Source organism: Chrysoperla carnea, chromosome 2, assembly GCF_905475395.1.
Source record: "Chrysoperla carnea chromosome 2, inChrCarn1.1, whole genome shotgun sequence".
In the NCBI taxonomy this organism is placed as follows: domain Eukaryota; kingdom Metazoa; phylum Arthropoda; class Insecta; order Neuroptera; family Chrysopidae; genus Chrysoperla; species Chrysoperla carnea.
In genome coordinates, this window is record NC_058338.1 from 30,653,796 (window position 1) to 30,677,555 (window position 23,760).

Below are 23,760 nucleotides of genomic sequence, written 5' to 3' on the forward strand. Positions count from 1 at the left end.
TAAAAATTTTTCTATTAATACTAAGAAATTGGAAATTTAGATCTTTATCAAAACTGTAGAAAATCAATTAAACAATAATTTATCTCCTGATTATTATTTCCTGTAAAAATAATATTTACAAGACATATTCACGAATAATGAATTTATGAGCTTTTTATAAATAAAAAGAAAGTTTTTAAAAGCCTCGAAGGAACACACCTTTGTTATAATAAAATAATTAATATTGGAATGTTTAAGGACGTTTTAATGGAATGTTATTTTCGTATTCTAAAAAGTTGATGGTGTGGACCGTAAGGGTCACATTCACATGAACAGCTATTTTATAAAATTAATTGATATAAATTTGATTCAACATGATGGATAAAATAATAAAGCCTAAAAACAGTTCAACTTCAACAGCCGAAAAACAAACATAAGGTCAGTCAGATAAATGAACATTCAGTAAAATTGAAGAAATTATTAAACATTGATTTTTATTAAAGTAATTTGGACTAATAAATATGGTGGAAGCGCAGATAAAAATAATGTACATATTATTAATTCAATGATGTTTAATTTAATTGCGTTTCCACCATTTATTTATTCCATTTTGTATCTATAAAAATATATTATTTAATAAAATTATTGAGTCTTTTTGAATTATCCTGTACATATTTGTTACATACGGGATCATTTAAAATAAATAGTAACTTTGTTTTGAAACTGTTTTCGATATTTATAGTTTATCTAAAAATTATAAAATTCGTTTCTTAAAAGAGAAAGATATTATATACAACAAAACGTTTTTATTTAATTCAAGATGTGAGCAATACGAGTTCCTTACAGTAAAGAAAACAATTAATTTTTATGACTAAATTTTGATAAAACGACTTTATTTAATAGCAAACATCCACTTCTTATACAATATTTCAATATTCTTAATATATTTTTTTTCAGCTTCTTTTCCAAAGACCCTTTATTCATAATGGAATTTTTAAATTTTAGTACGCCACCAATTGGACGATAATACATTTAACAAAAATATTTTTTTATTAGCTTTTTTTGCGTCATTGCTTTTCTTTTTAAAATGCTAGTATAAATTTTCTATTTCGAGATTAAAATCACTATTATACAGTTTGAATATTTTGATTAATCGCGAATTATCTTGACTAAATAAAATTTGAAGTAGTAATGGAATACCATGGTAAATTGTTAGTTTCACTCTTTATTTCTCCCACATAAAATAACACCTCTACGTTGACATTAAAACCTTCACATGGAGGTGAAAATGTGTATAAAATATAAATTTTCAATTGAAAATAAAAAATACTGAAGTATTAAACTAATGATTTTAGTATTTCAAACATGTACACATATCGAAAACATTTTGGTGATTTGGTATCGTTAGATTCACAATTTATTTTCTACTTGAAAATAAATAAATATATTGATTAACATAATAAATAAAAACACTCACCATAAACTTGAATGTAAACACTAGCTGGTTCAGCATCACCCCCCTCATTATAAGGGATACATGTGAAATCAGAACGTGTCTCTAGGGTGACAGGATTGATTGTCCATTCAGCAGTTGTTATGTCTGGTACTAAATGATCACCACGCATCCAACGATATTTTGTTATTTCAGGTTGTCCTGGTGCTCCAACTGAACATTTTAATGTTACCGATGATTTTTTGATTACACGTGATGGTTCGAATATTAATTCAGTATTGGTTGGTGGATCTGAAATTAGAAAAATGAAATGGTTATTAACATTAATAAAAATGAATACTTATACATTTCAAGGAATAACAAGGAATATTTTTGATCGGATGTGATCTAAAACCTGACAAATTATGAAAATATTGCAATAGTGTAACATTTTTTTGGAAATTTAGTAACATGGAACAGTGGTCCGGAGAACATTGTGGAAATATGTGCGCAATTAAAGTTTTTTCAGAAATTGTTTACTGTAATGCAGCGGTTGTGCGTGTACATTTGGAAATACTTCACAAACAAATTTACGGCTCTGAGCACTCGAAAATTTGTATCTGAAAGGTTCAAAGCAACCAATAAGAGATGAAATCATTGCAATTGCTACTTTTGGAGATCAAACGAATAATAAAGTATAACAGTTTCTACAATGCGATGCTTCTAATGATGGGGAATGGCGACTTCAGAACAATCTCACCAATCGAAAAAATTGAGTATCATGGATTCCCATTTTCCAGGCCTCCAAAAAATTTGTGAAAATGGTAAAATATTGATGAGATTTGCATATTCACAAAATCTTTTTAATCTAAACGTCTAATATACGCAAAATTAACCAAAAATTTTGTACTGAATTAAGAAATATTCAAGTTATTTCAAGTAAACTTACAATATACAACCAATTCGGTGTTATTTGAGCGTGGTCCCCAACCAGCTTCGTTCATTCCTTCACAAGTATGATTCCCAGCAAACTCCTTACCCACATTTGTCAGTAACATTATATTTGGATCAACATCACAAAATGGTTCTTCGGCAGATGTGTTATTGCAATCTGGTAATTGCTTTAACATTTCACCATCCATGTACCTGTAAGGTAAATTTGGATATTTGAAAAATATTTATACATGATCATTTGAAATCAAATATCTTGTGATATTTACCATCGAACAGCTAACAGCGTATCCGGATTACCAGATTCGACATTACAACGAAGTGTTACGTTTATTTGATCCTTTTGTATTATTGGCGAAGGAGGATCCATTGTTAATCTTACAACTGGCTTATCTAGAATTAAATTTGATAAATAATTGTTTAATCTAATTTGAGAGTAGGAAAAACAAAAATAAAGTGAACAAAAACTTACAATGTACGTTTAAGAAAATATCGTTTTCGGATTCTTGTTGGCCAACACTGTTACCTAATACACAAGAATATCTTCCCATGTCTTCTCTAGTTACTTTCTTTATATGAAGGGCAGGTTGTTCGGTATCCCCTCCTTCATAATGCTCTTTGTCACTAATTGTCAGATTTTTTCCATCTTTCAACCTATAAATAAGAGTGAAATATTTAAAACAAATTTTATCCTACTACCTCGAAATTGAGGCATAGCAAATTAATGGTATATGTCCGTGGTAATGATTGCTCACATGGGAAAGAGTTTTAAGAAAGAGAAATTCTAAAGATATGGAGGTCAAAGTTCGAACGTCTCAAAAGTATAAATATTATGTTATCAGTAATTCTGGGTTTGCAAATTGAAATTTCTTTTAGGTTAGTAAGGTTAGTTTAGGTTAGTTAGGTTAGTAGTAGTTAGGTTATATAAGGTGAACCATAAATGATCTATTAGAGAATTGCTCAAAAGGAAATAAAGCTATTGCTCTTGTACTGATTATGGAATTTAACCTTTCTAACGGTCGTTATTTAAGTTCGATTTGAATAAAATTTGGTATCAAGAATATTTTGAATTTTGTCAAAACAAGGAAATATTTTTGTATTTTTGATCAGTTCTAAGCAAAAAAGTACTCTTGTGATTTAGTACTTAGTTTACGAAATAAAAATTCAAAATGCAATAATATTCGATTTTATGTGTTAATATGTGTTATTATTTCAATCTCTAAGAGAATTCGTTTAGCTAACACAGTAATAACGCGTATTTTCTCTATTTTTTGTTAAACGATATATTATGTAGCACAAATTCTTGTAGTACTAAAGGAATAATTTAAATTTTGAAATACAAAATTATATTTTCGATATGAACAAAAGCAGTAACTATAACAATCTGAAATCAATTGAATCATTGTCGTTGCTTTTAAATTCAGACGACTGCACTGATGTTGATCTGATCATATTATAGGCACAATAAATAAATTAATTTGAAATGGTACTAAAATCGAATATTAATGTTTAAAGGAATATATGAATGTCCGGTGTCCTGTTGTCATCAAGCATAATAATATTCTGATGGAAGGATTTAATACATTCATATAATATACGTACGTATATGGATGAGTAAGTGATGCGAAGTCAGTGATATAGGATTCAACAATATTATTGTTATGATTATTATTATTATTACTAGTGCACATAAATGAAAATGAATGAGGAAAATACAGACAGGATAATAATTAATTCTTGTATAATGTAAATGAATAACTAAATATAAAGCTTAATACATAATATAGTATCAAATCAGAATTAGTTGTTATTAACGCAGGGTTGCGTAGATACGTTGTGTAAGAGACTATTTATTTTATATGTTAGGAATGCTTTGTATTTTAAACTTCCCAGAGGAAGTTAATGTAATGGGGCTGATTTTGAAAATCTTCAGTTTTTACATATTTCCGCGGTTTCAAGGCCTTAATATCCGAATCAAACATTTTCAATGTAATGTCTGCGTGTGTGTGTGTAAATATGTGCGTATGTTCGTATGATCGTTCGGATTCTTTCCCTCGATTATCTCGCGAACCAGTTATGATATTAACACGGGGCTTATTCGACGCGTAATTGCATATTTAACTATCCCTATCTTTAATAGTTTTATAGAAAATGGTAAAAAATTTGTAGGTGGCTGCAACTAGTGGTTTTCGAAAACAAAACAAATGGCGGCTGAAAGACCGCCACAATTATTATATAATTATGTTGGTGTTATAGACTTTTCTAGTTTATTAAAAATAATGCAAGCTCTGACATCCAATACTTTCTATACAGGGTATTTCAACAATGAACTCAGTCAATTGTTTGTTTTCTCTTGTTATTTTACTAAATTGATAATTATCTATGTTATGGCTCGCTGTTGAAAAATCTTTTATGTGTGTAACTAATCTGATAGTAAGGTGTCGTTTAAAATTAACGTCAATATAACTTATTTCTTGAATTAAAAGTATTAGAAACTAAATACCTTTGTTAAAATCATTTTAACTCGATTCGAATATATAATATTCGAATACTGTAAGTTAATAAAAACTATATAAAATAAGATACACATACATTCTATGAGCATTATAGAGATCATGGTACGTGTCTGTATAGATTTTAACGATCAGAATTATATACAAAATATAAGCAGTAGTAAACTGGTTAACAACTTACCATTGTGTGACATTGAGTGAAGCAGGATTTGCTTCGTACTGACACATTAACAATACATCAACTGATTCATTGACTGTGATGTTCTCTGGTTCTACACTTACGATTGGTGGATCTGTAAAATAACAATACATATGAGGATATATAATATATATATATATAAGTTAGTGTAACTATTGTAACGTGTAACATATATTATAGCTAGACAATATGGGTTATGTTACAGTAGCAGCATATTAAAGCTATTTTATTATAGTCCTGTCATATAAGAAGGTTATTTAAAGGCCAATATATTTATGTAGAGCTTCGAGGATATGTGTTTAAACCTATATTTATTAATGTATTCAATTAGAGAATGGATCGTTATAATGCCTGTTGTATATATCTATATATTTTTGGCAAACTCAATATGGTTACTTGTTGTTATTTAAAAATTCACATATTTTTCTAGCGATAATTTATTGAGTAGTATTACTTTATTGAAAAAATTAGCAAATTATAAATATTTTGGAAAAACGTTTCCAAAACAACGATATAGATAAAGATAAAGGATTATGAGTAAAATATTCTGTTATATATTTGTATTTGGACTTATTTTGATTGAAGAACTTTTATTTAACCCTTAGAAAATAGTTAAATGTTTAGTTATTTTTAGAAAAAATATATTGATCGGTCACCTTTCAAATAATGTAGAAATTGTACTAGTTTTTTTGTTACGAGTTTTCGGAAAGTACTGTGTTCTAGGTTGCCCTTGTCTTCATGTTTTTAGAAAAATAAAAATCTACCAATAATTACGTTTCATTCTATTTTTGCTTGATTTTTGAAAACAAACAACAGGATCGTATGTTTTTAGAGATTCTGTATGAATGAATATTTATTTTTTTGTTTGTTTCATATTTTTTCACTTAGTTATCGATTACTTTCGAAACAATCAATGAAAATGGCATTAATTTTTCACTATTAGCATGACCGAAACTACAATAGGACAACTGGAAGAGTGTTCCTGGCAGGATTATTAAAAAAATTTAGTAAAATTAATTAATTCAAAAATTTTTTTTTTGGAGCACAAAAGTATTTGCTTTTATTACTGTAGGTTAAATTAAAATTTATTCAAGTGCCGCCCAAAAGGCGAGAAAAACAGAGGAAAATCGATGAAGCTACTAATGCCCAAAGAACCAAATAAATAACTGAGTGGTTAAAACATCAGAAACAGCATGGAAAAGCAAGGTTTTATATTCAATGGGTAAAATTTGAAAGACTTTTTCCTGCTATAATTTGAGAAATTTTTTGAAAAACAAAATATAGTTAATTCTTTCTTTTGCATTTCAAAATATTATTATAACGAGTTAATTTTTGATGGACCTTGTTTATCTCTCTGCCTAATAATTTTGTATAAAATCAATAAATTGTCAAATGATTCGGGTTATTGTAAGTAATATTTTTAAAATAAATGCAACAAACATTTCCCAATGATTATTAGTACTTTAATTTTAAGAGTAAGTCTTGAAAGCCGATAAGAATGGAATCTTATTTCGTTTAAATAATTGGCTCGACAGGATATGCAGTAGCCTATTCTAACAACCCAATTTCCAATACATGTTTAATGGCTTGAGTCTCTGTAAAAGTTTGTGCTTCATTAAGCTTTAAATGCGCCTTTCAAAACCTTAATTTCCTCTGGTTGATTAGTTTTAGCACTAGCACAAGTTTTCCAACATTAATGAAGCATATATATCGACTAACTTCGTTCACCAGGAATACAATAATCATTTGTTGTCCTTTGAAATACGACCTCAGAGCTTTGATTAAGGAAATAAATGCTAGTTCAAAACGTGCCAAAATATGCTTATTATTACCCAAAAGGTGAATTTAAAAGGAAAATACAACATATTATGAAAACAAAATTAGGTCAACTTTCAAATAATTTCACCCCTTTTCAATGCATTAAAATGTTTTCATTCGTTTAATTTATCTTATAATGTGAATTTTACCCTAAATATGCAACAAAGTAGATGTAATACAATAATAATATTATAGGGTGGCGCACTTGAGACTAAATTATACAAAAATTGTAGGGTTAAAACAATTGTATTGAAATATCACATGCATTTATTTATGTCATTTAAATGTGAACCTTTGATCTAAAATATTACAATAAATTTGTTATTGAAAAGTTGTTTTTCATAAAAAAGCCAACAATTTTGATGAGAAATATTTTTTTGAAAAACGAATACATTCAGCGGAAAACGAATCCAACTATTGTCTTTACATCTACCTTCACACAATGGAGAAAGCGTCAAGTTAATGCCTGAACAAATTTTTGATATCAATGCTAGATATGATGAAAATTACAATCGAGCGGTTTTTTATCGGTCCAGCTCTTTACTCACTGAGCCAACTAGTTGAGCTGTTCAAAATCTATATCTTTTATTGTTATGTATTATTTAATACTTTTAATTGTTTTGAACTACTTATTGTATATGTTGACAAAAGACTTTTTTGCCTTGAATTATTTTTTTTGCGTAACAACTCTGTCTCAAGGTTAATGGGCACCCTGTATTATCTTTAGCCCTTCAGATAATTTGGTCATTTAATAAAATGACACAATCCACAATATATTTAGGTATACACTCTACTATAAAAAGGAAATTTAATAATTTACATACATAATTACAAATAATTATTTTCTGTATATCTATTATCTAATCAATTATCTGTAAAACCATTCATTATTCATGTCCTATAATTTACTAAAACTGAAATTTAGAAAATTAGAATTAATAATTACATTACAAAGTTATTTTATAATATATACTATCAATCAACAACAGTATCCAACTAAAACTCAGGTCCATTATTATAGTCTTTGGTGATGATAATGTAACTAATGACACTAAACTGTTCATTCACTTACAAAATGTAAAATGGTGAAACTCGAAAAATGGTGATAACGAAATTGAAAGGGTTAAAAATTATGGTCGTTATACCGATAGTTTTAATGTTAACCAATCAAAAAATAAGTTTTACTAAGGGCACATCATGTTCTAAAATCAGATTGAACCTAGTTCTTCAGGTAGCTTTAAAAGCCAATTTAGATTCTAAACCGGTAAAAGCTAGAATAACACTTTAAATTAGAAAGTTGATCTTCATAAAAATTTTTTTAATAAAAACATTTTTTCGATTTTGGAGGAAATATGACTTAAAAATATGTCATTATTGCATTTCATCGAAAGAAAATACGCTTAAAGTTTATCGATAATTGTATATGTCAAAGATGTGGACACAGTCCTCTATTGCCCTTGACAACTTTTGGCTATAGCCTTCTTCCGTAGTTAGGTTGTTTTCTTTCGATTAAATGCAATAATAACATACTTTAAATTCGCAATTACTCCGAAAGTTAATGATTTTCGCAAAAATGGTTTAGATAAAAAATATTAGTTTTTTATGTGGATCAACTTTCTAATTTAAAGTGTTACCCTATCTCTTACCGTTAATCTTATTCCATAGAAATGTTCGTTTCTTTTCTATTTGTTTTGGGTGCAGAATCCTAAATTCGTACTTGAAACATAGTTTCGATCAAATTATCTTTAAAAAAAATCAAAATCGGTTCATCCATTTAAGACGTACGATGCCAGAGACAGACACATAGGTACACCGATACGCAGACACGTTAAACTTATAACATCTCTCTTTGCAGTCGGAGGTTAAAAATAAAGTACATATCTGAACTGAATCAATCGAATGATAAAACATACGTATATGTACATTGATAATATTGAAATTTCAATCAAAGTTTCTTGTTTATTGTATGTAGGTAGGTATAACATAGCTGGAACTATAATATAAAATATAGTTGAGTTCAATTAATAGTTTTGCTTGATTGGTCATGTTTACGATATGGATGGAATGAAGAGTAAATTGTAAATTAAATTATTTGTGTCTGTATTATATTTAATGTAGATAGATAGAACTATGGAGGAACACACAGCAACACAGTTAATAATAATGATAATAATAATATTTAACATTTATAGATTGGTTTGTTGTTATCGACGGGTTCGCTCGTTACTCTTTACTCTTTACTTTATGGTATTGAAAATAATATGTATATAAGTAAACAATATTACAAATTATATTAATAACAACGTTATTATAACAACAGAGTGTTAATTATTATTGTTATTATTCTCCTTGATAGAATATTATATTCAGTTAGTATTCAATTTAATTTGTTTTCGTACAGTTTGTTCTATGTTAACATTGCTGGTTGATATTTAAGGTAATTTCATTAAGTTAGGTCACAGTTTTAGGTCACAATTCTTATAAGAAGTTCCTTTAAGGTAGTCAGATAATTTAAGCAAAATCTCAAGAAATTAATTTTAATATAAGTAATTAAAATTTTATCAGCGTGTGATTCGATTTTAATGATAGTTTTGCTTTTGTATAATTAAATGCAAGATTATCAGTTAATTTGGTATATCTTTTGTGAAAAAAGCAATACTTCCGTATATTAAACAAAAATTTTCGTTATAGTTTTAACCCAAGTAGGATTCACTTCATTACAAGGTGTCCTTGCACGTAAAGAAGGAAGTCATAGGTTCCAAAAAATTATTATTCTATTTTACAATTATTATTAAGTGAATGTTAATTTTTCATAATAAATTATCAATTATTTGTTAAAGCATAGTTTAAGAAATACATATGATGAGCTTGATAAAAATTTTCTTTAGTTGACAGTATAATAAAAATTGCTCGATTCGAACTGGCATTTTTTTGGAAGTCAAGGTCACATTTGGAAGTGCCAACCCTCTACTGGACGAAACTAATTAAAGAATCAAATATTCGTAAAAATCTTTGAGCGGATAATGTAATGCTATTAATAAAAGAATGCAATCAAATGTATGTTTTTGATTAATTAATGGAAATAGTAGTTTTATGTCAAGAACCTCAAAAATCACATTTCCAGATTTATTTAAACTACAGTTTAACTGGTCTCCCCCTTGGCTTAATATTCAGGAATAATGTTCAGATTAAATTTTAAACTTCCATGTATACCAGTGAATAATAGCTCGATTTCTTATTTCAATTAAAGCTTAATACCTATCTTTTTTGGAGATCTTGTATATTTATTTATTATTCCATCACTCGCAGAACAACCAAAAAGTTTTACTTCTAATGCTGTTTCGTATTATTTTTTATATTATTTCTTTGATAAAAAATGCACACTTTTTTAAAAAGTATCAGAATAACATTTTTGAGATTATAAATAATTTCAATTAACATATTTTATAATTGATCATAAGCATATTAAAAGAGCTGTTTAATATTAATTACGTATGCATAAAATGTTTACCATATTTTAATGAATAATAATATTATGATTGGTCTATCTATGTATATGAAACAAAATATTATATGTATTACTCACAGTATACTTCAAGGGTAATGGTTCGATCCATCGGCGTTTCCCTCTCTTCACGCATTACTGAATTATCAGCTTTGCATGTAATCGATTTCCCATTTTCAAAACGGCTAGCTGTAAATAATAATCGACTTTGTGTTTCGTACGTTCCATCATCCTGTAAAAAAAAACAAACAAAATATTAATTTTTAAATCAATTTATTTAATGTAAAAATTTTAACAAGAAATAATATTTGGACGTGAACTGTCTGCCTTTGTTTTTTAATTGTCTCTTAAACCATAGACAATTAATTTGGGTTTCTATGTTGAAAACTATACCGATCGCTTTGTCTATTGTTGCTGATCCATGATTTGATCGTATCAGGCCATGAAGTTCTGGTTTCTTTAAGTTGGTTCAAATCTCTTATTGATTAATATATTGTGTTAAATACAATACACACACTCTGTGGAATCGTAAATTTCAAACCAAAAGGCACGCACGTGCTTTAAAAATCCTTAGTTTTCGAGAAAAAAAGATTTAAATATTGAAAAACTTTACATTTAACGATTTTGATTTGGAAATATTTATTATTTCTTCAGACAAAATTTTAAAGTTAATGTCCAGACAACTATGATCATTTTCAATGAGAAAAGAGTCCGCATTTTGGAGAATATATGATAACAGTCGCATTTGATACTTTCATTTGACATTTGAGAATTTTTATCTGGAAAACCAAGCGCTGCGCGCAAAAACTACCAGGATACTTTTATATTTATAAATAAGATAAAAAATAAAAAAATGTTTTTTTTCTTTTTATTCAAATGGGATTCGGGCAAACTTTTACCCTGAAAAATCACGTTTCGTACATACAAGGAAATTATTATTATTATTAAAAAAAGTATTTGTTGATTTATTTTAAAATAATTTTTTATTTATTTTTACATAGTAGAATTGTAAACTATACATAGAGGTAATCTATTACGTATATATAATGTACTGTAGTCTATTTTCATCGAGGTAGAAAACTAAATTTAAGTGAAACAAATATAAAGTAATAGAAAAGAGGCAGGCGGAGATAAATTGTCTACCAAACAACAAATGGTTTTGAAATGTGTTTTATAATAATTGAAGAACAATAAAATGCGTTCTCAGCAGCATTGTTCAGCTTAATTTGGAAATATACTAACATAAATACAGTTAAACGACGGATGTATTTTAATGTAACAACAACAGTTAGAATTCGCTTACAACTTACATACCATCTACTATATAGTACGTATATACAGGAACGTGAACAGGAAGATAACGATACGTTAACAATGAATGTTTTTATTTATAAGTAGAGCTTGAATCAAATAAAACGTAAAAAGTAAAATCTAACATGAAATGTTTTTATTTATAAGTAGCGCTTGAATCAAATAAAACGTAAAAAGTAAAACCCAACATTAAATATCATTTGTTACGTGCAGTACTAGCAGTACAGAGCTAGCGCCGTAAATATGAAGAGGAAGCATATTTATTAAATTAACTTTATACGATAAAATATAATTCCTATTAAGTAAAATATATGCAATATAGACCGTGGGGCACCGATTCTAAAAAGAAATAAACAATATCGTTTTATATTCCTTAAACAGAGATAGAAAACATATACAAGTAAAATATATGCAATAGAACATACGTGAAAGTTCTAGAATTTGCTGGATTGTACGGTAACAATTGATTGTAGCTATACAACAGAGCACAGTATGCGATACCGTCCGATTAAAATACAGATTCTTCAAGTTAACCAGTCAGGTTTTATCATCTATCAGAATAACATTAAAATAAAAGTATTGTGAACTATATTGTATTTGTATGTAGTAAAAAAAACTTAACAATAAAAATTCGTATAAGTAATTGAGTATAGACAGTTCATTTTTTTATTACACAAATTTGATTACGTTAAGTCCGCTACAGTATCATACTTTAAGTTGTATAGCAATGTAAAAGAACTGGTCCTAAGAATATTACCTTATAGAATTCCCAATTTAAGATTTATCAAGTTGATTTACAGGAAAACTTTGGACAAATGGTGTAAGCCCTTCTAATAAATACTCCTATAAGAAGATAGGTAGTTCACTGTAGATGTTACTAAAATATTTAAAGTGAAAGAATAAGGCACCGAATGAATAAACAACAAATAAATGAAAATAGTAATAAATTACATTAAATTTGAGACATACTTTACTTTCTAGTAGAACAGTAAGTATGAGACATGACATATTCACGACAAACTTTATTCTGACATTAGTTGTTACATAGAATAAATGTTCTTCGTTACCTATTTCATGTGGTATTTTTATAATGTTTTAAAATATAATAACAACTTTTGGAAAGTATGGCCCTTATAAGTCACAGCAATTACTTCTTGATTCTTGATTAAGTAAATTATTGTATTTATACCGAAACAACAACAACAAATATTTTTCTATACAAGTGAAATTAACAAAATTTAAAAAACCCCGACAAATGCGATTTATTCCTTGTAAACCGATTTTTGTAAAACTTTGCTATAAAATTTTCTCAATCGAGTCGAAGACATAACAAATCTTTTATGAAATTTTATAATTCACATTTTTTTCTGGAATATTACGTATTTTCTTATTAAAATTAGTACTCACAAAGTTGCATTAATTCCACGAACTTCGAGTGCATTGAACCTGTCATCTTGCATAAAAAAATTCCCAAACCACAAAAATAGTTATTTTCGGTAGATTTCCTTGATCTGCCTTTGATAATCCCAGGTCGATTTTTGGAGGCATTTTATTCTTCACTTTCAGAAATGAAATAACATAGACAATAACCCTTTAAAGTTGATATAAACGATATATTGATACGACTGTTGACACTGTTTTATTGTCATTACTTGTCGAATTGACGTGTGCGGTGGAGCCAAAAAAAATCGATTTAAACTATTTCAAATATTGTGACTTTTTTACAATTTTTTTCATAATATTTTTATTGTTAAAAATGCGCAATTTTTGAGTTACAGGTTCTACTAGACCTATATTTTTATAAAAAATTAACCAAAAGCATTTCTATTTTTCATGAAAAAGGTCTTTTTGAATTTGTGGACTAGACTAGAAATAGAGTAATCATTTTATTAAAAATGGTTTTGTGTTTTTTATCAATTTTATAAACAATATATTGTAATAAATCTAACACTATACTAATACATGACATTATGCTTTTTCAACCATTTTTAATCCTACACTCAATTGATTTATTCATTTGTTTAAAATTATGTATTTTGTTATCCCATAGGTGCAAACAATTATTTTTTTTTGTTTGAATAATACTCGTTGTTAGTGATTTTTTTTTTTTTTTTTAATAAAAATATTATTCCATATTTTATTAGGTCAATTGTTTATTATTTATACATAATCAAATATTCAAATTCAATAGAATATGTTTTGTTGAATATATTAATTAAAAAATAAAAATATTCCAACATATCGATTTTTTCTAATAATCTCTTACAAATATTGATGGTCAACTTACTTCTTTCACCCAAATTCGTTATTTTGAATTCGAGAACTAGCATTTATTTTGAAAATCAACATTCCATTAGAAGTTTTGTATTAAAATAAGCACAAAAAAACAAACGATTTTGATTAAATTTTGCAATGCATTTATAAAAATTATAAACTAAAATATTTTGTATTTGATAATAATAATAATAATGTGAATAATGGAGTTTTGCCTTCGTTTCTCATATAATAGTCTATAATAGCGGCAACCGACATCATTATCTTTAAACTTTACTCATTAAACTATTGTATTAAATTTCATTAATTGTGGTGAGAGGAAATGACATTGAAAAAGATTTGATTTGGTAGGTGGTGCAACTGAATCTGAATTTACAGGAAACGATGCGACATATGTCTAGATTTTGTTAAAGAAAACTGTAGAAAACCTTCTAAATGATTTCGTTTTTGAACATACAATGATATTTTAATCAATTGATATACCAATTGATTATAATTAATAATTGGCAGGGATTTTAACCGAGACCAATTTCAAATCCAAGAAAAGGAATCGATTTGTCTACTAGATTCGAGTTATTACTACATAAAAAAAATTCTGTACAAAATTTCCGTAGAAGCAATCGTTTTCGAATAATTTAACTGAGTTAGTGTAAGTTTTGTACAGAACACTTTTTATATGTATATTTTACTGACGAACAAACTTTACCATAAATTTTTTACCAGCATTTGCCATAAGTTTAATAGTTTACGAGATTCATGAAAAAACCTATTTTTGCGACCTTTGATCTTGAATAATGTTTTTTACGCGCACGATTTTGCAATGGATTTTTCATAGGCCATTTCTTGTATCCAAATAAAGATAATTCTGGCGAAAAAACTTACAATTAGGATAATATACTAAAATGAGTGAAATTTGATAAAGGAAATTCTGAGTATTTGCTGTATTAAAATCATTTTATTACATTCACGATACCCTCTTTTGCTTGGAAAGTTTTTATTGACATGATGCGGGCATAAAAGATGCCAGAAAGTCATTAAAAATAGCATTTGCAGCTTTGGGCTTATATATGGGCTTAATTTTTAAATTCTTCTTTTACATTGCAACAACATAGTGATTGTATCATTTTGTATCAATAATTCGAATAAATAAATTATTTAACTCAGTTCTTGTCTATTATGTTTTTTTTTAGGATTTCATTCATCTATATTTGTAAGTTCAACAAAATAAAGTAGCAAATTCAAAACTAAAGTATAAAAAGAGTTAAAGAAGAAAAAAAATGAGATATTTATGACTACTCTATAAAACAAAAATAAGTACCGATTGTAAATAGAAAACGTATTAGTAAAGTGGGTGGGATCTATAATAAATTTGTGTTAATATAGTAAAAAATGGAATAGATATTATATTATATATATTATACATATCGAGTTAAAACTAAATAACAATCCATAAGTTAGAGGTTGTATTGTATAATATGTTCTACATTTGAAGGATAAATACTTATCGATGTAAGTAACAGATACTATAGTTTATTTTTTTTATTCATCTTATTTTATGCTGTATTTTTGAGAGAAGTTTTTCATGGGAAGTATATCTAATCAATGTTGCCTTACAAAAATAGGCGGGGAAGTGCCTTCATTTTAAGGAAAACCGTTTTAGGCTATATATCCATAACCACTACTTTATACCAACAATGGTTAGTCTTTATTGTAGATAATTAAATAACCTACCTTTTTTATAAAATAATTTTTTTTGTATCCCTAACCGTTTATGATTTATACGACTATGACGATTTACTTTTTGACTATTTGAAGAAAACGATAATAACTTAACATTTAAATCTACAAATTTCCTAAAACAATTTTTTTTTCTAAAATTAATATTTATGACGTTATAACGCGTTACATTATAATAGAAAGAATTTTAATAGAATTTTAATATTCAAATTATGAGTGCCTTTACTTTTTCATTATATCAGTATTTATGAAATGAAATCGTGGCCTATAACCGATGAGATATCGAAACTAAGGTCAATATTATTCTCACAGGTGAAATACTTAGATCAGAGGAAAACCAAGACCTGAATGACCATTATCAAATTATTATATTTGTTTATATTTTTCCTTTTATTTTAGCGTTAGAAATATAAATGCTGAACTATAGTATCATATCTTATTGTACAGATAAAGTAGGTGTGTGTGTGTGTTGGTGTATGTACGTATAACATCACTAAAATATATAAGATAAAGCTTTAAATGAGGTTGCTCCTGATGCTAGGCGTTCCATTCGGTTTTCTTGTCTTAAATAAATCCCAAATAATTTATTTGACATTTCTGACGATTTAAGTACATAAAATGTTTCTGTTTAAAATTTGTACTTATGTTTTTAAAAGTTTTACATAAAACTTCTTAATAAATGTATTTATACCTATAGTACAATATAAATTATAGGTTGTACTCATTTAAAAATTTGTTTTATTTATTTACATTACGGTTTCTTTTTACTCATAATTTAGCATTTTGTGAAAAATTAGCAAATTTTTTAGTGGAAATGTTAAATTTTTAGTTTTCTATTTTGAAGCAGTGAAGTTTTTTAGTTTTATTAAAGGAGTAAGTAAAGTTTTTAATCTATTTTAAAAATATGACTTTCAAAAATATTATATGCTACAAGCCCATGCTAAAATTTTTCGGGTGAGAAAACTTACCAGGAATCATATTGAAAAAGATGATCCTATATGTAAAAGTAAGTTTAAGCACTATGGCGTCTGTTTTGCGCGATACAGAAGAGTACAGGTGAGAATTGAATACCACACCCCTTGGTATTTTACCTCTGAACCAGCAAATATGAAAGGCGTTGCTGAATACTAATTGTGCGTAAGTATTTGAAGCGAATTACATAAATGCCGTACAGAAATAAATCACGCTGTTCTTCGGAAATTGATGGGAGATCAACAATTTTTTTACTTCCAGTATAGCTGGTTTTGTAGGGCACTACGTTTTCTGTCATTTTATAAAGCTCTAACACACACACGGAAGAAAGCCGTACAAAAATATCGTAACTTATACTCATATATGACTGGACTAATTACATATAGTAGTATCTTTTTCAACATGATTCCAGGTGGCTCATTTCACCAAAACAATTTTATTTGGGCTTCTAGTCTATTAAGATACTTTAAAATAGAAAAATAAATAATATTATGAGATTTAATGTGTAATTTAGTTCATATATGTAAGTATCAAAGTATGCGGAAGTAACCAAGGAAAATATCTAACCAGAACAATAAAATCGTTGAATAAAGAATCCTTTCTGACCGTATTAAAATAAACATAAAACATTTTTATTAAATAAATAATCCTTGATTTAATATTTACGACAAACAATATACATTTTTTTTATTTCTCGAAAAACATGGTCATTATATTTTTTTTCTTGTTTAAATAAAATGTGGTATTATTCACAATGAACTATGCTATATGTAATATATAAAAATCTCGTGTCACGGTGTTTGTGAATAAACTCCTCCGAAACGGCTTAATCGATTTTAATGAAATTTTTTATTCAATAGGCATGAGAATAGGTCATAAAGTACCCTCCTTTTACACTCACCCTCCTATCTCCACTCTAAGGTGGCGAAAAAGAGACTGATAGTTTGTATATGGAAGCCCAATGTAAATAATTTTATGGACAAATATGAATCAATGTTTGCTAAACTGTTGCTAAACAATGTTGTTACTAAGATTTTCTAAATTCATTTGGTTTATAATATTTAAATATTATAAGAAAATAAAATTCTAATTATTCTTCTCACAAGTAGTATGTTAGGAATGTTTCTTCATAAATCGAAAATCGGAAACTTAAATACATATTTTTTCTAATATCGTAAATTGGCAGTGTACAGATTCCTTATAAACACTGTGTTAGTAAGAAAGGATATCTTGAAATTCAATCCCTAAAGTGAGAAAATGGGACATAGGTGTAACTGTCCAAGAAATAGGAGTAAAGTTTATGTTTAGCGGGCAAGTTAAGCGGGAAGTGGGCTAACGGGTGTGCTATGCGGATGAATTAAGCAATCGTATTAGCTATTAATGAATTATTATAGCTGCAGATATTAATTCAGAATTAATAATCGCTGATCAAGTGAAATAAATTAGTTATAGGTGAAACGAAGTGCACGGGGTCAGCTAGTATTTTATATAGAAGAAAATGTCTATCTCTCTCTTTCTCTAAGTAAACCTATGACAATGACACAGCAATGTAACACTAACACGATCAATTGAGTGGACTACACAAGTTGCTCGTTCATAATAAGTCGATCAAGACACATTTGGGGTTTTAATACCCATGATAAAACAGTTTAATACATCAATTTGTTTCTTTTGTTAGCTTTTTGTATTTTGAGAGTCTGCTGTTTTTAAAATATATGTTAAAGCTAGAAGAAGAAAGAAGCATATTTTTGTATCATGTATATATAAAATATACTAAAATTATTTTGGTAAAATAAATTTTTGGTTTTTTAATTTGCAAAATAATAAAGATATTCGATTACTTACGGGTTCATTGAGTAAAGCATTGTGTTTCCCAGCAAGCTATTAAGCAGGTTTACTTCCTCAAAGTTCATAACTACATCTAATTTTGATTGCGCTTTGATGAACTACAAAATAGGTTGCAGAGCTTTTATCAAAAAATATTTCATTTTTCCGTTATTAATAATTTGAGTTCGATTAAAACTTTTAATGATTCGATTTGAGTTACCGAAAATTAATTGAAACTCTTTGTTATTTTATAAAGCGCTTATAGTTATATCAAATGATAATCTAAATATATTATATTCGATAAAAAAGTTTATGGCATTTTGATGTTATAAGGTCAAGAAGAAAAAAAAGCTTAGGGGGTCTGAAAACTAGTTTCATTATAAAACTAGAATTTCTCAAATTTAGAAATATTTAATTTAAACAAGTAGAAAGTGGTATTAAGTAGGAGGTATATACATGAAATTAGAACCTCCTTTCTTTATATTTGCTTTTCAATAATTATCGAAAACAAAGCTGCAGAAAGTCAGTTTTATCAATTCATAATTAATAATCTAACCGTTTTTTTGGATAAAACGAAATAATTATCGTTTTAATGTTCTATTTATGAAAAATTTTAATATTTAATTAGATACATCGATTTGGCTAATCGGGGCCTTAGTGTAAGAAATGATAAAAAGTTTTGTTTCCTATACAAGTGATAAAATATTTTATACCCTGAATATTTGAGTAATAAAAATATAAAATAAAATATTAGAAAATGCAGTGGAGCAATAAACAATATTTGATTTGAATTGTCATAATAAATAAAGCATATGAAAATGTCACGAGTCCCTTTAAAAGCTAACGTTTAGTAATTATTCGTTTATCTTTTAATAATTCCAACCATTTGAATCAAAATTTCCACTTTCAAGTTTTGTGTTCGTTGAAGGATTTTTCAACATATTTCAAAGGGATCACGCATGAAGTACTAAGCTCATTGAATATTAACAGTTTTTAAAATAGTTGCATCCCTAAGTATTATAATTTATTTCCTTTTCCGCTGGAGTGTCGAAGTGTGGATTTTATATTGAATTTCACTTCGACTACTCTGAAAGTGGTATGAAAAAACTGGAGATATAATTTTTCAAATAATATGTTGGTCCTGTCTTGCTCCGATAATCATTAAAACTTAGGTCTACCGAGAATTATCAGTAGATTAGATCAACGGATTCTTATTATTATTACTTTAAGTTTAGCTAAAAATTAATTAGAAAGAATAAGTTAAGATTCTTAAATAAAAAAAAGTTTTATTCTGTTTGTAGTAAAAATTATAAATAAAAAAATAGTTTTAATTTTGTACTTGAATTAAATTAACCTCGTTTGCTTTAGTAAAAAATTAGTTGTTTATCAACATAGTTACAAGTTGATCGTGTAAATATTTTGTGATATATATTACCAATTCCAGTAGAATGGTGTCATTAATACTTACATTACATAATACACGTTAACGTGCAAATAGTTACTACATAAAAAAAAACAAGCTACATAGTTAGAGTGGCTGACTAACGTAAAAATTAATATATTAAAAAAAAAGTGTGATTAAACTATAAAATAGCAGTATAGAGGGATGTATAGGTATCCATATTGAGTCAGTTATTCGAAAAAAGAAATTAAAAAATAAAAAACTAAAAAAAAGTAAACAACTCACAATATTTCACATTCATGTTGAATTCTGTTAGAAGTGATAAATATTGTAATGTGTATGTTTATAGGTATACAAGGTGAAATGTTTGTATGGTTCGAAATATTAACTTCTGGTTGAATAATTACGTGATCTTGGAAAGGAGTTTAGCTGTGAAAAAGTCTGCACTGGTAACATGGGTCTTTCTCTTGAGTTTTGTAGAAAATCGCTTTAATATTATTTGTTGTTGGAACTGATCAATGTTTCAAATGTTGGTAGGTTTTAATCGATAATATACACTTTCATTGTTTTCTTTACATGTTGGATAATTAAGATTTCTGTATAAATTCCTTAAATGTTTACATTTACGGTGAAATCCAGAAGGTCAGCATAGGAGAAGAACGTCAGCAAAGAATGGCAGCATAGGACTGCTGTACGTCTTAAATGAGCTAGCGGAACAAATGAATGTAAACCTGGTATAGGCATCAGGGCATAGATACATTCCTGGAAATTGTGGAGCCAACGAGTTTGCTAGAAATTGCCAATTTAGATGGAAGGAGGAGCGTATTTGTGGGACTACAAGACAAATATGTTCTGAGTACTATCGTAGGCGTCCCGAAGATGTTATATCTCTTCTAATGCTGAATGCCTGGACCTGACAGTGTATCACAACTAATGCAGGAGCTGTCACAATTGAGAGGAGGAGGAGACAATGTCTCATCTTCTCTGTCACTGCCCAGATCTTTCTTTGACGACCTCTCCGACCTAAAGTGAGCCGAACTGCTGTTCTTAAACAGCTCTTTTATGGAGTAGTGGCCAGGGATGGGCCAACCCTTTTTCGGTATTACAAATTACCCTATGGTCTTAGTGTGTGCCACTTCAGGAAAGCCACAACCTAACCTAACCTAACCTAGAAAGAACTTAAATAATTATATCAGCTTAAACTTTAATATATAAAGTATTATCTGTTAACGCGTGGTTTTCAAGTTTAAAACTGAATTTTATATAGTAAGCAAGGTTTTATTCAATTTCACTAATATCCAAGGTTTGTATTTAACACTCGGTAAATAAATACCATATATGGCTTGTGTATATAAAAATTTTTGTGTTTTCTGTGTGCATTTTTATTTATTTTTTGATAATAATTTCACAGAGATTTAAAATTTACATATCGCAATAATAAAAAAATATAAAAAAAATATTAAATGAAAAAATATACTGTGAACAAAGTCATAAAAAAAAACTGAAGGGTATCGCGTATTGGAACCGAAGAGTACCATGACTGTTATAGCATTTCATACAACCATGTTATAGAAAACAATTGAAAAATACACATTGTTTTATGTTGGATGGTATATTAGAACGATTCTTATTGTTGTTACTTTGAACATTTTTAGTTTAGCATTTTTGGAATCAAAATACATATTACGAAAATTGTTTATTTTATCAGCTTGAAATAGGTTATAAAAAAAATTCCACTAATTTGGTCTGTTTGGACCAAATTAGTCCTGAACGAGTAAGTGTTTCCCAACTCAAACGCTCAGCTTAATTCATTATAATAAATAAATGGGCTTCTAGGTTCAGACGTAAGTATTGTAAAATTTTTCAAAAAATGAATATTCGATTAAATAATGTAGCAAATTTTAATATATATCCGGCATTGCCATGTGAAATCTATTGAACAACACATGCCTGCTCCACATGCCTAATTATTTTACGATTCATTCTTGATATTAAGCGCCTCAAGCTTTTACAAATAGTCGGGTATGAATGACTCATAGATAAAATTATTTTCTACATTTTAGGAGAATAAAAGCTTGTCCCTTAAAAAGTATTTTTTACTAAAAATTTTTAATTTGAGACTAAAAAAAATGTATATATATCAAATATGGTGGAAGCAATGAAAATATCAGAACGCAACAACCTTACCATGCATTGTCATCCAAACTAAATGTGCATGCAAAATTTAAGCTCAATCGCAAACTAGGAAGTGGATTAAATTTGACTTTTGAAGATTTGATTACAGACAGACAACGGGACAGGTGAAACTAAATAAAAGCTTGTAAAAATATGATGAATAATTAAAAAAAAAAATTATATGTGAAGTAATGTTAAATTATTTTGAATGGCTTAAGAAAGACAAAAAGCTAGGTTTATTGCTAAATGGAAAATGTAAATCGATATTTCTCAAAAATAATATCATTAACCATACTAGACTTCTACTAGTTAATAGCTATTGAAACTTTTAACTGAATTTTAATATTTTTTAAATTTACATTTCTTAAGACTTTATACGTGGTAAGTAGGTACTTTGGTACACTCTGTAGAAAATAAAGAAAATAAAAAAGAACTTAATAAAGTTTGTGCTAGTGAGACAGACAAGAATACATAATATTAAATAAACTAAAATGTCATGGATGGATATGTAGACAGATTTATAATATATGAAAACCGCCTATGATTTTTTTTTACTGCTAACCATATTTTGTTAGTAAAGATACACTTTAACGTATAGTAAATATACTGAACTGAATGGGACTTCACCACAAGAGTTTTGTTTTTGAACAGCAGTAATATTTACTATGTACTATCTGTGTTCTGTTTGTTGCATTTATTTATTTTAATAGTAATCCGTATCATAAATACAACTTGGATAAACAAAATACTAGCTAGTTCTTAGCAAACGTTTAATTTATAGACTGAGACTAATACAAAATTTCGAATTGTTTATTACATTTGTGACATTAACAGACCGAATAGGTTATTTGGCAAAATGAAAAATATTGTCATAATTATTGACATCTGCATTGATTTCACATGACTGCAAAAAAAAAAAAATTATTTCACTTTCTTGGTAATTATATTACTTGCCTTAGTAACTGCATGTTTGTGAACGAACTTAGCAGCTCAGACCGAAGGAGTTTTGTATCAATATTCTTGTTTGTATCAAAAAACTGCTTTTGACGCCATTTTTCCAATATGGTGGCCCTAGGGGCGAAGATGTGAGGTAAAAAAGCAGAAATTCGAAAAGAGCACCTCAAAATCTGTAAGTCACCCATTTTCAAAAGTCGCGAAAAATTTTCCAGATAACCCCTCCTTTTGAAAAAATGACTATAGTATGGTACGAAGGTTTTTTAAATCAAAATCCTATTCAGTTAATTAATTATTTATCTGAATATCATTAATTTGCAACTTATTTTTAGCTTCTACAAGGTTATGCCTTTACCATTTTAACATCTTATATATAATTTATGTAGCCTGTTTTTCTATTAATCCAAGATATCCATACCATACTCCTTTTTCAAAAATGTACCGTACCGTTTCGGTGAGCACCAATTTGGTTTTAAAATATAATTTTGTTCAGTATGTAATTTGTATATTATATCTGTAATAAAATTGCCTATACACAATAAAAATACATACAAACCGCACTGCGGAATTCCGCAATGGTGGGTTAGATATTATTTCTATATATCTATCTATATCATGAATAACTTTGTTTTTAAACACCCGCTTTAGTTTTCAGCTAAATAAAACTTGTTTATTTTCTATTTGTACATTCTGTAGATAATGAAACTAATG

General features: G+C 27.8%; 1 protein-coding gene across 1 annotated transcript in view; it reads right to left on the bottom strand.

Annotated features, from left to right (window-relative positions):
* Window positions 1–23,760, bottom strand: part of LOC123292624 (hemicentin-1) — a 963,326-nt gene that overhangs the window by 34,640 nt on the left and 904,926 nt on the right. Inside the window, exons 8-13 of the mRNA XM_044873338.1 lie at window positions 10,479–10,629; window positions 5,057–5,168; window positions 2,835–3,016; window positions 2,632–2,755; window positions 2,361–2,557; window positions 1,457–1,723 (exon numbers count right to left, since the gene is read on the bottom strand). Of these exons, the coding sequence (XP_044729273.1) occupies window positions 1,457–1,723; window positions 2,361–2,557; window positions 2,632–2,755; window positions 2,835–3,016; window positions 5,057–5,168; window positions 10,479–10,629 (1,033 nt within the window). The remainder of the gene's footprint in view (window positions 1–1,456; window positions 1,724–2,360; window positions 2,558–2,631; window positions 2,756–2,834; window positions 3,017–5,056; window positions 5,169–10,478; window positions 10,630–23,760) is intronic.